Source organism: Pelophylax lessonae, assembly GCF_965119305.1.
Source record: "Pelophylax lessonae genome assembly, chromosome: 6".
Classification (NCBI taxonomy): domain Eukaryota; kingdom Metazoa; phylum Chordata; class Amphibia; order Anura; family Ranidae; genus Pelophylax; species Pelophylax lessonae.
Genome location: NC_138773.1, coordinates 142,936,123 through 142,953,298, shown reverse-complemented (window position 1 = coordinate 142,953,298; position 17,176 = coordinate 142,936,123). Strand labels below are relative to the sequence as shown.

General features: G+C 40.2%; 1 protein-coding gene across 3 annotated transcripts in view; it reads left to right on the top strand.

Moving 5' to 3' along the window:
* The window catches only part of VPS35L (VPS35 endosomal protein sorting factor like), a 1,473,617-nt gene that overhangs the window by 1,169,468 nt on the left and 286,973 nt on the right, over window positions 1-17,176 (top strand). For all 3 annotated transcript variants that reach the window (XM_082262328.1, XM_082262327.1, XM_082262326.1), the window contains one exon: window positions 5,679-5,777. In XM_082262328.1, coding sequence (XP_082118454.1) covers window positions 5,679-5,777 — 99 coding nt within the window. The remainder of the gene's footprint in view (window positions 1-5,678; window positions 5,778-17,176) is intronic.

Sequence of the window (17,176 nt, the reverse complement as noted above, 5' to 3'; positions counted from 1 at the left end):
AGCAGGGGCAGAGCTCAACCTCGGGAGAATGTCGATGGAGGGGAGGTAAATCGACTACCCTAGTTAAGGGAAAAGAGAGTACTAGGGCTCCATTAGGAGGAAAAAAAGGAGGAGGGAGGGGGGGAGGAAGGAGGGAGGGGGGTAGAGGGGGGAGGGGGAAGACGGAAGAAGAAAAACCAAGAAAGAAAAAATATCGAGCCCATAAAAACAAATACCTAGTGCACCCAAAGAGGGATCATACTTTTGAAGAGATAACCCCAGACAAACCTAGCTAAGAAAAAATGAGTGTAGTCAATTATATTTCGTATAATGTACGAGGAATGAATTCCCCTATAAAGAGACAAAAAATCCTAGGTGAAATTAAGTATCTAAAAGCAGATGTTATATTCCTACAGGAGACCCATATCACACATGAATCAAATGTCAGATTGTACTCCCATAGTCACCCCACCTGGTATTATGCAGATACACTTAAAAAAAAATCAAGTGGGGTTGCTATTGGCCTCGCTAAAGGGATTAGATTTAACCTAGAAGACAGATTGACCGATCCGGAGGGAAGATATCTCCTCCTGAAAGGGACGCTAAACGGAGAGGAGGTTACATTAGTAAATATCTATGCCCCGAATGAAGGACAAATAGCCTTCTTGGGGAAAATTCTGGGGAAGTTAACAAATTTTAAGAAAGGAGGAGTGGTCTTGGCAGGGGATCTCAACCTGAGCCTCGACCCAAAAATGGATAACACAGCAAAAAATCAAAGGCGCTCGAACCACCAGACTAAGGAAATAAGGACAAAACTGTATCAGAACCAACTAGCAGATATCTGGAGGATACTTAATCCCAAGGAGAGGGACTATACTTATTACTCAAACATACACAAGACATACTCCAGAATTGATTATTTCCTCATAGAACACAGATGGATCGAGAAAGTCTTAGAGGCAAAGGTCGGGATTAGGACCTGGTCAGACCACTCCCCCATTTCGGTAAAAATAAAAATGGGGAAAGAGCCAATTAAAAAGTCTATGTGGAAAATAAATGAGGAACTGATTAGAGATAAAAAATGGGGCAAGGAAATAGAAAAAGAATTGGAATTTTATTTTCAAATGAACGATACTGAGGAACTACCCAAAAATATAATATGGGAAGCGCAAAAAGCATATATGAGGGGAGTATTAATTTCAAAAGGAGCACAAAGGGAAAAAGAGAGAACAGAAATAAAAGACAGATTAATGAGAGAGATCTATGAAATAGAACAAAAAAGAAAAGATATAATAACAAAAACAACAGAAAAAAAAAAAGAACTAACCCCCCTGATAGAGAGGAAAAAAGAAGAACTAAAAGAAATATTGGAACAGGAAATAAGACAAGAATACAACAAAGTAGCGAGGGAAAAATATGTGGAGGGTAATAAGATTGGAAAAAATCTGGCAAGAATACTCAAAAAGAAAAAATCAATAAATTTTATAGACCGAATTAGGAATAGAGAGGGGGACCTGGTACATTCTACCACCGAGATAGCAGGGGAATTCCAAAAATACTATGGTAACTTATATGCAGTAAGGGGAGTGGGTAAACAAGAAGACAGCCCGGAGAGAGAGGAAAAGATTAAAAATTATCTGGAAAAAGCAAAAATGAAAAAAATAGATAAGGAAAAAATGGCTCTACTTGAGGCCCCAATTACGGAACAAGAAATAGAAAAAGCAATAAAAGATACCCCAGGAGGAAAAAGCCCAGGACCGGATGGATTTACCATCAGTTACTATAAACAATATAAAGACCTTTTAATTCCTAGGTTAAAGGGATACATGAACGGCCTGGGCTCTCAATTTGAAATGAGTAGAGAGGCCCTTCTTGCATCCATCACAGTTATTCTAAAAGATGAGAAAGACCCAACACTATGCTCAAGTTATAGGCCGATATCTCTTTTGAACGCCGATACTAAGCTGTTCACGAAAATAATAGCAACTAGAATTAAAGGGCTGATGGCGGACTGGATACATGATGACCAGTCGGGCTTTATATCGGGCAGACAGGGAAAAGACAATGGGATTAGAACAATTCTGCTAATAGAACAAATGTTAAGAAATAAAGACCCAAGTGTGATATTATCGATCGATGCAGAAAAAGCATTCGACCGGGTTAACTGGGGGTTCATGTTGAAAACACTTGAAGAAACGGGCATGGGCCCCAGAATGATGTCATGGATAAATACATTGTACAGTCGACCATCAGCAAAAATAAAAATAAATGGGACAATGTCCGAATCGTTCGACATGTACAATGGCACGAGACAGGGGTGCCCCCTGTCCCCATTATTATTCGTGATATCATTGGAACCCTTGTTAGCAACAATTAGAGAATGCCCGGATATCAAGGGGGTGGAAATTGGGGGAGTAGAGCATAAGGTTGCGGCTTTTGCCGATGATCTGCTGCTTTATGTCTCCAACCCTAGGATTTCTCTGCCAAACATAATTAGAATCTTCAAACAATATGGAGAGCTCTCAAATCTAAAAATCAACCAAACAAAGTCAGAAATATTAAGAATTAAAATGAGTACTCAAGAGGGGGATGGGTTAAAAACAGAATTCCCTTTCATATGGAGAAATGATGAGTTAAAATATCTGGGAATTAAATTAACACCAAAAATAGAACAACTATATACAGCTAATTTTATCCCATTATTAAATGATATAAAAACAGAAATAAATAGACTAATCTCAAGAGCTATATCATGGATGGGCAGAATAAATGTAATAAAAATGACGATCCTCCCAAAAATCTTATACAAGCTCCAAATGATACCTATTCAGATTCCAGAAGCATTCTTTAAAACACTAAAAGCACTAATAACTAAGTTTGTTTGGAAGCACAAAAAACCAAGGATTAAATACACTACACTAAGTAGAACTAAAAATCAGGGGGGATTGGCATTACCCGACATTAAAAAATACTACCAAGCCTCAATTATTTCACGGGTGATGGAATGGGGGAAAAAAGAAAGTAGGAAAAATTGGGTAAAAATGGAAGACACTTTAAGTGGCACTAAACTAGGTAAAATTATGTGGATCCCACCCAAATATAGAGAATTGAAAACTGATACACATATTATTACACGACAAGCACTAAAAATATGGGACTTAATATACAACAGAGGAAATTGGGAGTACAATTCATTATTAATACCACTACAAGACACAAAATTTTTTTCACCAGGGGAAGGAAAAGAGCACGGAAATTGGTTGGGAGATGGAGATAAAAGATTAAAAGATATAATGGAGAAGGGAAAAATAAATACTTTATCGGAGCTTAAAATAAAGAAAATCAATTGGAACTTGGATGAGTGGAGGTATCGTCAACTTAAACACTTTGTAGCATCCCTCCCCCAGCCAATAAGAGACATAAACGACCTTAACCCATATGAACAAATCTGCATCTCCGAAAAAAATAAGAATAATATCTCAAATATTTATAAAATCCTGAATAGCGGGGAGGGTCAGGGGAACCTCCCAATGCTGGAGAGATGGAAGAACGAATTAGGGGTTCAAAGGGGGGGATCCCAGTGGGATAAAAGTATTAGGTTGGCCCATAACTCGGCGATAGATAGCAATACGGCGGAAATGAATTACAAATTACTCTCCAGATGGTATAAAACCCCAGATAAAGTGGGGAGATACCACCCGGAGACCTCAAGATTTTGTTGGAGAGGCTGCCAGGAAATTGGAACAATGACACACATATGGTGGGACTGCCCTAAAATAAAGGTATTTTGGAAGGAGGTCCTCTCTTTAATTAAAAGAATTACTAATATAGAGGTCAAAGAGGACCCATGGGAATGTCTTTTTCACGGGACGACAATGCCGATCAAACTATATAAAAAAACCTTAATCCCCCATTTGCTTAACTCAGCGAAAAGCCTAATCCCATTAAATTGGAAAAAAACAGAAGCCCCATCAAATAAAGAATGGATATCACGGGTGGAGACAACAAGAAAATTAGAATTATTAAAACCCTGGGGAGAACAGGACCAAGAGTATGAAAATAGAATAGAGATTTGGGAAGTATGGCAAGAGTATAAAAAAGGAGAAATAAGGGCTCATTAAGTATCTTCCGCAAGGGGGGGGAGGGGGATAGGGGAGGGGAGGGGGAAAAAGTAAGGGAGATATATGCATATAGCTTAAATCCCCCCACTTAAGGAGGGATGATATTATTGTATTAATAAAGTTTTGTATGTTGAAAATCTTTAATAAAGAAAATTAAAAAAAAAAAAAAAAAAAAAAAGAATATATTTTGTTGTGTAATTACACCTATACCCATGGCATGCGTGCGCAATATATCATTTCAATGACACCTTTGTGTAAAAAAAAAAAAAAAAAAAACATATTTTTTTTTTTAGTAATTTTTCAAACACCTGTGGCAAAAAATGAAATATTCAATGAGCTCAACATGCCTCTCAGGACATTCCTTAGGATGTCTAATTTCCAAAAAGTGGTAATTTGGGGGGGGGGGAGGGGTTTGTACTGCCCTGCCATTTTAGCACTTCATGAAATTTGATAGGCAGTCAGAAATTAAAGCTGCGTGAATTTCAGTATTTACATCATAGTTTGTAGACGCTATAACTTTTGCGCAAACCAATAAAAATACGGTCATTGAGATTTTTTTTGTCAAACACATGTAGCTAAATACATTTTGGCCAAAATATATGACATAAATTGAGTATATTGGATATTTTTTAAAAGACAAAGTTGAAAATGTAATTTTTTCTCAAAATTTTCGCTCTTTTTTTATTAATATCACAAAAAATAAAAAGCCCAGAAATGATCAAATACCACCAAAAGAAAGCCCTGTTTGTGGGGAAAAAAAGGACATAAATGTCATTTGGGTACAGCATTGCATGACTGCGCAATTGTCAGTTAAAGTCACAAAGTGCCAAGTTGAAAAAAGACCTCTGGTCTTTGAGCAGCCAAATCCTCTGGGGCTAAAGTGGTTAATTAACCAATCATACCGTTAGTTTAAAAATAAAGCTAAAATTGATCACCGCTTGATCTAGTTTAGAGAATGTTAGTGTTGGGGTCAGGTCGGTGTTAGGTAACAAAAAAAAAAGTTTTAGATTTAGTGTCTGTGTGTTTAAGTAGGACAAAAAATACAAAAATCAAAAGGCATTTTATTGTAGTAGTGGGTCATGAGGGTTTTAACCACTTCAGCGCCAGAAGGTTTTACCCCCTTAATGACCAGGCCATTTTTTGCAATTCGGCACTGCGTTAATTTAACGGAAAATTGTGTGGTTGTGCGACGCTGTACCCAAATACAATTGATGTCCTTTTTTTCCCACAAATAGAGCTTTCTTTTGGTGGTATTTGATCACCTCTGCAGTTTTTAGATTTTGCGCTATAAACAAAAAAGTGCGACAATTTTGAAAAAAATTTCATATTTTTTACTTTCTGCTATAAAACATTCTCAATAAAAATCTTTTTATCACCGCCGCTCCTCCCGCGGCCCGCCTCCCGCTGTGTTTAGACACAGCGCCCTTCTGAAACCACATGCACTCAATCAGGTAGTACTATGGTCCTGAGCGCAGGAAGGGGGGGGGGGGTCGACAAGCGGTTAAGAATCATTATACTACCCTTTAAATCACCAAGTTGTACTAGACTTGACACTTGTGTTTTTCTCATCCTTTACAGGTCTCCTTTGGGCGTGACTTTGAGCAACAACTTAGTTTTTATGTGGAAGCCAGAGCAATGTTCTGTAATCTGGAGCCTGTTCTTGTGCAGTTAATTCATGTAAGTGGAATCAACAGGGCTATTTATGTATGCTAAAGCTGGATTATTGCCCTCATATCATTGCCTTCCATATACAACAAATTGCTTAAAATCATTTTATAGAAAAACAAAATCCAATCTGCAGCACCTTGTATATTTATTAAGAGAGTAAAATACTCACAAAGGAAACCTCAAAATAACAATGTTTCAGATCCATTAAGATCCTTCATCAGGTATAGCAAGCATGAAAATGAGATTCTAATCACATTCAATATATAGCAACTTCTCTCATCAACTGGAAATTAGCATCACCTGGATAGTTTTCACTCAAAGTAAAATAGAGACTAATATTACAGCCAATAGTAGATATACAATATAACAGTGTTACTGGTTATCCATATACACATCTGGAAAAAGAAACAAAATATTTATAAGATTAAACAAATATTTGCAAAAAGAGATGTAAATCATAATCCTTATTCAAACCTCTACAATGAATAGTTTCAAGTCATGAAATCCAATTTGTGCTTCCCACAGTCTGAATTACCAGTTGCCAAGCATTTTAGACAGTGTGGTCTCACTGTAGCTCAGCTAAAATTTATGGTAATTGATTCCACGACTGAAGAGAGGGGGAAATAGGGAGTTAAAGTTACAACAGAGGGAAGTAAATTGGATTTCACGACTTGATACTACTTATCCTAGAGGTTTGAACAAGGATTATGATTTACATCTCTTTTTGTAAATATTTGTTTAATCTTATACATATTTTGTTTTTTGTTTTTTTTACTTTGAGTGAAGACTATCCAGGTGATCCTAATTTCCTGTTGATGAGAGAAGTTTTTATATAATGAATTATAATGAATGTGATTAGAATCCAATTTTCATGCTTGCTATACCTGATGAAGGATCTTAATTGATCCGAAACGTTGTTATTTTTTGTTATTTTGAGGTCTCCTTTGTGAGTATTTTATGCTCATAATAAATATACAAGGTTCTGCAGATTGGATCTATTTTGTTTTTCTATATACTGGAGTCTGGGTGATCTCCATTGCCTGCTTTGCACCTTAAGAATCGAGTTACATACTGGGTGTGTGCAGTCCTGACCTGTTTGTGTATTAAAATAGTTTTATAGTCACAGCATAATTTTTCATTGTATAACACCATTGTAATAGCAATACAAACAATAGTTATGTTTGAAAATCCAGTATAAGCTTACTTGAAAAATCCCCTTTCATGTTGTGATTGTTGCTTGTCTGCTGGCTCCCTTTTTTCACAGCTTCCTGGATTCTCTACATGCTTTGCTGCTTTCTTTCTGCTGTTTCCTTTGGTTTTCTTTTGATTTCTGAGGACTAAAGCCTCATACACATGTTCAGATTATCAGACTAATTTTCTTTAGTTTTTTATTGCATCTAGTCTCATATGGAATGTGAAGAGTTTACTTTCATACAAAAATTCTCGTACAACAGAATTCAACTTCAGAAGTGATGTCATGTGTTGGATTGTTTTGTATGTATTCTTTAGTTTCCGAGCATGCCTAGTTTTGCTCCTATGATTTTTTTTTGGAACGAAAACTGTACTAATTAAACGAAAATCGGACGTTGTGTTCACGTATGATAAACATTTTATAGCCTGCACATCCAGTTTTTGTTGTACGAAAATTCATAATCGGCTGTCGAAAGCACTATACTAACAATCTGAAAATCGGCAGATCGTTAGTCGGACTAAATTTAACTTTTGATTTTCTTATCCTGTGTACGGGCCTTAAGTATCCCATGTACCTTGTTGCCTGTACTAATCCCATCTCTTAAAATTCCACCTCTCAGTATCGCTGTAGTTCATAAGGCAGGCTCTGTAAAATACATGACACAGCATTGCATATACACCAGACATAATAAATGCATGTCACAGAATTCAAGGAAGCGAGTGTATATTTATATTTATAAAGTACATTTACAAACTGCATAATTTTTCAGAATATTATGAATAAACTAGAAATGTTTGAAAACAATAGTGTAAACAAATATAAAGATCTCATTCCCCTTTTAATTAGTGATATGGTGCTGCTGTGCTCAACTACAAATATGTACAAACTCACTATGCCACATATCTGTGTTGCTCACAGGTTGTATATATCACTACCCTTTGCATATATGCTAGTATGTATCAAATAAGTCTCAGGGTCTATAGCCTATCAGAATCTGGATAGCTATGCACTATTGAAAAGGCTGGCTGATTTTGTTTATCAAGCCTTCCTAATGTCTCCTGTTCTAAAATAAAATGACTGGCTAACAGACTAGCAATTGTTCCCCTGTCTGGTCAAATTCTGAAGACAAGAAAAGCTAGTTAAGCCTGCCACCCCTAATGAAACACCCTCTCCATGAACCATGCTTTACCACAAATCATAATAGTGCTTCCAAAATCACAAAAACTCTACATGTTTCACTTAATAAATAAGCTTTGTCAGGAATGGAAAATAAAATAAAGGAACCAAAGTGAAAGTGTCTAAAAAGAAAGAAACTACTCTGGGGGGCGTGCCCGGAAGCGGTCATGTGATGACACGCTGAAACTGACCTCCGCTAAGCTCCACACCTCCACACGCCGAACACCCACGCCCGCCGGGGATCCGAAAGATAGCGAGGCGGGGACGCCAAGGAGTCGGGCAGACAGAGGAGAACCTCCCGCTAGCCGCGAGCATTAGACCCGCCGTTTTTGCGGGTCGGGTCCGGTCGGGTCAGCAGGCAGGTGCGGGGGCTGTAGCCTTACATATCAGCAGACCATTCGCTTTAGGAGAGAGGGCTGAAAGCCAGACAGGACATCGCAGCGGCTGAGGCTGCAGGTGCTGCAGAGTCTTACCCCACAGACGGCGCCCCGCACGGTCGGGGAGGAACTTGGACTTGGGCTGGTGGAGTACCCGGATGGAGGAGTGAGCCACCCGGAACCATCCAGAGAGTAGAGACACGGAGCTGATGGGGGAAAGACAGAGATGCATGGCCCATTGTAGAGCTGACCGAGGATGACCAGCCGAGGTGAGAGGAGAGGCAATGGTCTGTCACAGTATAACAAGACAAGCATAGAAGCCTGGCCTTACCCCCCTTCTCCCTGAGAGGACGGATCGTAGCAACGGCAGAGAAAAGGGAAGGATATTACATAATAACTAAAAACTTTCACAGCATAAGAGACACATTCTGTGGAGAGGTGAAGGAAGAAAAAGCTAAACTGGGAGCCGTGAGTACTGTAAGACATATTAAGTGGCAATAAGTACGCATTGGTGCAATAGAACTGTATGATGTATACTTGCTGGAAAGAGTGGAATAGTCTGCTAAACCAATAATAACAGCAGAAAAGGTACACTAATGAAGAGAGAGAAAAGGACGGGAAGCTATGTAGGATAAAGAAAAAGGATGACACTTACTAAGAGAAGAAAGGGAAGAAGGAGCACAGGAAAAGGACAGTCAAACAAAACAGAAGGAGAGATTGACCGTTTCTTCTCTTATAGCCAGAAATCCGCTAAAAGTGTAGAAATGGCAGCAGCAAGCCCAGAAGCTAGCCATACATCAAAATTAGCGGACACTTCACCCCCTACAGTAAGAGAGGCTAATAACCTAAGGAATAGCCAAGATGAAACACCAATAACCTGTATACTTACGCAAGCTGCCACACAAAATTCAGAGCTTAAAGCTATGCTACAGGCACTCCCGACAAGAGCAGACATAGAACAGATGATTAATAGAATAGAGGAGAAACATCAGCAAGAAGTTAAAAAAGACATACAGGCGATTGCAACCCGGTTAGGAGAAGAGGAGGCTTCAATTAGCGCAATAAAAGAAAGATTGTCAGCTATAGAAGCAAAAAGAGATAACCAGGAAGAAACACAGGCTGTATTACAACTACAGCTGGAGGACATAGAGAACAGAAGTCGCCGTAGTAACCTGCGGATACGCGGAATAGCTGAAACTTTCGGCAATGAAAGATTAGTGGAGGTGACAAAAGAAATATTTAAACAAGTTCTAAAAGATAAATACCCAGGAAACCTAGAAATTGAGAGAGTCCACAGATCTCTTGGCCCCAGAAGCAAAGAAGAAAGGAGGCCTAGAGACGTGATCTGCAGAATACACCATTATACACATAAAGAAACGATTCTGAGATCAGCATGGGAGACCCAGGAGATAATAATGGAAGGAAAACCAGTAAAGATTTTTGCAGACATTTCTGGGGGAACGTTACGGAGAAGGGCGATCCTGAGGCCCTTATTAGAATTGGCCAAGAGGGCGGGATGTACTTATAGATGGGGGTTCCCCTTCTCCGTGACGTTTCGCAGAGACGGAAGATACTTCAAGCTCCAATCGTACCAAGATAGAATGGCATTTTTTTGCTTTATAGAGGCAGAACCTATACAGGTGGAGAACTGGCTGCGCCATATACCCAGAGAGGGACCCATTGGGTATCCCCGATTACAGGAGAAAGAGAGAGACGCTCGGGTGGAAGAGATAGGAGAAAGAAGAACAACATAGAAGATCTATGATAGGAATGGGACTCTCGTAATGCTGATTATGTCTTACTTATACACTAGTAGGGAATGGAGATTCTCCTTTTCCCCTTTTTTTTTTTTTTCTCTTCTTAGCACATTACACTTTAGGGGAGGAAGGCATGGCTGGGATTTTTCCTCCTTTAAATTTTATACATGAAATGCAAAAGAAAACACACTTTTTTTTTTTTTTTTTTTTTTTTACTTTATGGGAGGATTGGGATTTTTCATTTGTTAAATTTTGCACACGAAGCACAAAAGAAAATACTTTTTTTTTTTTTTTTCCCACATTTTTTGGGAGGAAGGTGTGTTTGGGATTTCTTCCCCCTCTAAACTTTGAGCATGAAGCACAAAAGTAAATACCCCTTTTTCTTTTTTTTTTTTTACACTTTTTGGGAGGATTGGGATTTTCCACTTACTAAATTTTGCACACGAAGCACAAAAGAAAATACCTTTTTTTTCTTTTTTTTTTTCTTTTCCCACATTTTTTTTTTTTTTTTTTGGGAAGAAGGTGTGGTTGGGATTTCTTCCCCCTCTAAACTTTGAGCACGAAGCACAAAAGTAAATACCTTTTTTTTTTTTTCCCACATTTTTTGGGAGGAAGGTGTGTTTGGGATTTCTTCCCCCTCTAAACTTTGAGCACGAAGCACAAAAGTAAATACCCCTTTTTCTTTTTTTTTTTTTTTTTTTACACTTTATGGGAGGATTGGGATTTTTCACTTACTAAATTCTGCACACGAAGCACAAAAGAAAATACCTTTTTTTTTCTTTTTTTTTTTCTTTTTTTTTTTTCCACATTTTTTTTTTTTTTTTTTTTTTTTTGGGAAGAAGGTGTGTTTGGGATTTCTTCCCCCTCTAAACTTTGAGCACGAAGCACAAAAGTAAATACCTTTTTTTTTTTTTTTTTTTTGGGCTTTTACTTATCTTTTACTTTTTGCCACTATTTAAGGGGGAACAAGGCAATAGTACACTAGGATGTGATAGTACAAGAAAGTGTAAGACTTAACAGCACTCATACAAGGGGGAAGGAGAGAGTTATGAAAGAATGTAACTATTTTTCTCTTGCCGCTGCATTACCCACTAGAAAGGACCCGGGGGGTAGTGGGCGATTAGAATTAATTGAAGAAGTATGGAGGGGAGGTGTGGGGGATTAGCGGAGAGTCATGCCGGGGTAGTCCCCTATTTAAGAAATCCACACAAAAGTGCACTTTATAGTGCAGTGTGAGATAAGGATAGGTTTACTATCCAAATTGGAGAGGAGAAGAGCCGGAACCTCGGGGAACCGGAATCTTCTCGCCGCCAATTAGGGAGGGGTTTTGTTAAAATTTTTTTTTTTTTTTTTTCTGGGGATTGTTTTGTTGTATGTAAACTAAACAGAGATGGAGGATCTAAAAATCATGTCGCATAATGTCAGGGGACTAAACATTACAGAAAAGAGACGGATATTATTAAATGACTTAAAAAAAACGAAGAATTAGCGTTGCATTTATACAAGAGACGCACTTCAGGACAGATAAAATACCATATCTTAAAAATAGTTTTTTTCCATACACATATCATTCCACGAATATGGAGGCAAAATCGAGAGGGGTATCTATATTGATAGCAAAAAGCGTCCCATGGACCCTGCAAGACAGTAAACAAGATCCAGAGGGAAGGTTCCTATTTGTGAAAGGATTAATAGGAGAATTAAGGGTAACACTAGCAACACTATATGCGCCTAACAATGGACAGGATAGGTTTATATCAAAAACCCTGGCTAATTTGGAGAGCTTCACAGAGGGTCAACTAATCCTGGGAGGGGATTTTAATGCTCCTCTGATACCCGCAGTAGACACCTCATCCGGGACTACGGCAGTATTCCCCGGAATGAATAGACGCATATTGAAAATACTGCATAAATCTCAGCTGATAGACGTATGGCGCCTTCAACACCCCTCTGAGAAAGAATACACGTTCTTCTCGACGCCGCATAAGAATTATTCTAGAATTGATTACTTTGCAATACCTCACGCTCAGCTACAGGCAGTGAAAAAAACGGATATTGATAATATCACATGGTCAGACCATGCATCTATAACAATGGTGTATGGCCTCACATTAAATCCATTAAGGAATAAGCAATGCTGGAGGCTGAACGAGAGCTTATTGCAAAGGGAAGAAGTGTTAAAAGAGGTGGCTCAAGAACTGAAAAACTTTTTTGAGATTAATGATCAAGAGGACTGCCGGATGGGCACCCTCTGGGAAGCACATAAGGCAGTAATAAGAGGGATTTTTATTAAGAACGGGGCGCGTATCAAAAAAGAGAGAAATGAACAAATGACACAGTTGTTAGAAAAACTTAGAGAACTAGAGACAAAACATAAGCAGTCAGCGTCAGATAGAATATTGCTAGAGTTAACAGCGATTAGGAAACAGATCACGGACCTGTTACAATATAAGGCCAAAGCAGATATACAAAGATGCCGCAAATTAAATTATGAGGCAGGAAATAAATGTGGAAAATTGTTGGCTAGGACTGTCAAGGAACAGAGATTGAGGTCATACATACCGCATATAGTAACAGCTGAGGGGAATAAAAGGACATTACCAACACAAATAACGGAAGTATTTGAGAAATACTATGCCTCACTGTATAACTTAAAGGGAGAGCCACCTAAACAAAGGGAAATTGAAAAATATTTAAACGAGTCACAATTACCTAAGCTATCAGAGGAAGAAAGGGACTCACTAGAAGCAGAAATAACCATAGAGGATATACAGCAGGCAATGAATCTAATGAAACCAGGAAAAGCGCCAGGGCCAGATGGCCTAACGGCACAATACTATCAGTCACTGTTCCATATTCTAGGCCCATACCTGGTAAAGTTATTTAATGCAACAGAGTCAGACGGGACGCTAACCAGAGATACACTGACGGCACATATCTCATTAATCATAAAAGAGGGTAAGGACCCAGCGGCTTGTAGCAGCTATAGGCCAATATCCCTATTAAACGTGGACTTGAAGATATTCACAAAGGTACTGGCAGACAGGATGGCAAGAATATTACCAAAATTAATACACTTAGATCAAGTAGGCTTTATGACATCAAGAGAAGCGAAAGATAATACAACAAGAATACTCAACTTGATACAAATAGTAAAGAAAGAGAAGACCCCGTGTGTAGTGTTGAGCGCGGACGCAGAGAAGGCCTTTGACCGGGTGGGCTGGCCTTTCCTGTTTGCCGTGCTCAAATATATCGGGTTGGGTAACCTAATGACAGACAGAATAACTAGAGTCTACACAAATCCAACTGCTAGGGTGAAAGCTAATGGGATATTATCAAAAATATTCCCGATAAAAAATGGCACAAGGCAAGGGTGCCCGTTATCACCCCTCTTGTTTGCCCTTACACTAGAGCCTTTCCTCTGTAAAGTCAGAGGGAACTTAGATATAGAAGGAGTAAGCGTAAAGGGGAAACAATACAAAATAGCTGCTTACGCGGACGACATGTTATTTTCTCTAACTAATCCAAGTATCTCATTGCCGAACCTGATACAAGAACTTAAAGTATATGGGGCCTTATCAAATCTAAAAATCAACTTTGGGAAATCAGAGGCAATGGGGGTAGAGATGCCCACGACTCAGGTGCAATTATTGAAAAATAGCTTTGGTTTTAAGTGGAATGAGACGGCGGTGAGATACTTGGGAACATACATACCGGCGAAAATAGAACAGGTGTATGACCTCAATTTCCTGCCTATGATAGCAACGACTAAGAGATTATTAGAAAAATGGCACGGGGGGATGCAGTCGTGGTTTGGTAAATGTAATTTATTAAAGATGATAATATTGCCAAAATTTGTATATCTTTTCCGAGCGCTACCGGTGAAGATACCAGGTAGATTTTTTAAGGTAATACACTCATTGCTTGTGAAATATATCTGGTCAAACAAAAAACAAAGAATAGCACGGAAAATTTTGACTCTGCCTAAAAAAAAGGGGGGTCTAGCCCTGCCGGACGTACGAGCATATTACAAGGCAGCTCACATAAGTAGAATCTTGGACTGGTGGCATCACTCAGAGACTAAACTTTGGGTGATCCTGGAACAAGCACAAACAGAGGTAAACCTGAAAAGAGCGATATGGTGCTACCAGGACCTCCCGAAAAGACTAAAACATCATTTAATAATCGGAAATACTTTATGGATCTGTACGAGACCAAATGTATTTAATAAATTAACGACAGATAGATCCCCCTTGTTTCCAATATTAGGTAATCCCCGATTCCCTCCGGGACTAGATCAAAGACAATTTGTAATGTTAAGGGAAAGGGAGCAGGAACAGGCATCGTCTTTCTTAACACAAAAAAAATGGCGTTCGATGACCAGATTGACTGAAGGGGAGGGACCATATAAGGTGCCATTTTGGCAAGCTGCCCAATTACATCATTATCTAGTCTCTATACCGGGGCCAGAGGATTTTGATAGACCACTAACGAGATTCGAGCAAGCTTGTGTAAAGCCAGGAAATCTCTCACGTACTCTGTCAACCGCATATGGCCTATTGACAAACCCGGAGGAACAACCGGAATTGCCATGGGTAAGGAGGTGGGAGGAGGACTTGAATTGTAATTTTACAGGGGAGCAGATCCAGAGGATATTAAGGTTTGCACTAGGGTCATCTAGATGTACCAGAATACAAGAGACAAACTATAAGCTGGTAACAAGATGGTATGTCACGCCTGAGAAATTACATAGATGGTTCCCAAATGAATCTAATCTATGTTGGAGATGCGGGACGGAAGTGGGTACTTTGTGCCATATCTTCTGGTCCTGCTCTAAAATAAAAACTTACTGGACAGGGGTGAAGGATATAGTTCAGAAATTTGTAGAACATGAAATAGAGGAGAATCCGTCTTTTTTTCTATTAAACCTATCGGATATACCAGCAAAAAAATATGAAAGATCCATAATTCCTCACTTGATAAACGCAGCAAAGGCATGCATTCCAGGGGCCTGGAAAAAAACACAACCTCCCTTAGTGTCCGAGTGGATACGAAGGATAGAAGATAACAGGAGATTGGAAGAATTGATTGCAGCGGCACAAAATAGACAGGAGAAACATAGGAAAATTTGGGAACTGTGGAACCACTTTATATGTTCTGAAGAAGGGAAACTATACTTCACAAAATAAAATGAGAAGAAAAGTGAGATAGCAAAAGAGAGTATTCCCCCATCTCTGTTCATTACAATAATTTTTTTTTTTTTTTTTTTCCGTTGTGTTTGGTGAAAGGGAGGGAGGGGAGGGAGGGAAGGGGGGGGGGGGGAGGAAAGAAAAATGTTTTAGGAAAACAGCAGATAGAGATGTTGTATATCATAATATATGTTATGAAAAAGATGTATATGTTGGAAATGTTATGTATAACCATGTGAATTCCTAAATAAAAAAAGAGATACATTGAAAAAAAAGAAAAAAAAAGAAAGAAACTGGAGGGGACCAAACTATCCCCACATGGCTTGAGTAAAAAGAAATAAATAAAATTGATTTTCTCTATCGTTAATTGACGGACGCAGTCCTCTGATGATATCAGTAGGGTAATGCTGCCCCCTATAGGAGTAGGACACTAGGCAGAATTTCTGGCTACACCTATGGGTAGTTTCTGGGGGTATACCCTCTCTCCTTCTGCATAGGATGTCAGTTTTATTCTGCATAGTCAGGAGTAAGGACATAGTTCCTTGCTGGGATCTTTGGTCCTGGCACAGAAGTAATTTTTTTTAGCTAGCCTTTTTCTCCGGGAATGTTTTTCCTGTGAGACTGGCCCCGCAAGTTAAACGTCTCGCCAGGACACACACGACAGGGTCTAGGCTTATGTCACAGCACTCCTATTTGGCCGACAGCCCCCCTACTCCGGTGGCGTGGGGTCCTGTCACGAGATGGCGCCACTTGTGTTCCCGGTATGGTGAGTAAACGTCCCCCCCCTTCCCTGTCGGATTTTGGGGTGGACGTGGGCCCTCTCTCTGGGATGGTCGGACCTTCACACTCCTGAGTTTCCCTCTGTCCTGTTGTGACCCTCCCTCCCTACCCTCCTACCGCGTGGGGGACTGTTTAAGGCCTACCTGAGGCTGGGGCCTTGTGTGCAGGCCGTATGGGGGACCGGGGGGTGCGCCGTTTGTGGTGCCCGGTCGATGGTGCACGGGGGTGGGGGCCTCGGTCGGGCCCTCCAGGGCTGGATGAGGTAGTAGGGCTGGCGGGGGCTCTCCCTGGGGGTCCTATTGCCGTGCTGGCCGCGATTTTGTTGTAGCCTTGTCTGCAGTTATGCGGCGGCCATCTTGGGGGGGTTTTGGCCATTTTGCGGTGGATTTATTGCTGGGAACGCCTGTGGGTGGGCCTGGAGGCATTTTTTTTCGGGGGAGGAGCTCCTCTTTTCAGGCCGGGAAGCTTCCCAGGCTCAGATTTCTTTTCATGAGCCGCCGCTGACACGTGCAGACCTCCTGAAGATTGCTGCATTCCAAGGACATTTTCTCAAAGTATGCTGGCGGGTCCTATTCGTGCAACATGGACCCCTCAGACCATGTGTCCCCACCTGATCCCCTCAAGGAGGCTGCAGGGCCCTCCGGGTCGCAACTGTCCACTGATGCGATTTCAGCAGTCCTGGAAGCTTTTGTGTCCACGGTGGAGGTGGCCTTTAGAGGGTGGGGTGCGCAGAAACGACCCCTGCCTCCTCTGTCTCGGACTCTGAGTCTGACCCAGCCACCGCAGACGCAGGTACCCCGGCCGGGTTGGGTTCCCCGCACCGTGCCTCTTTTGATAGTGAGAATGAGATTTATGCCTCTTCTGCTACGCAGGATAAGGCGCGGGTGGACGCACTGGTTGTTTCAGTGCGTAAAACCCTAAAATTGAAGGATGTGGC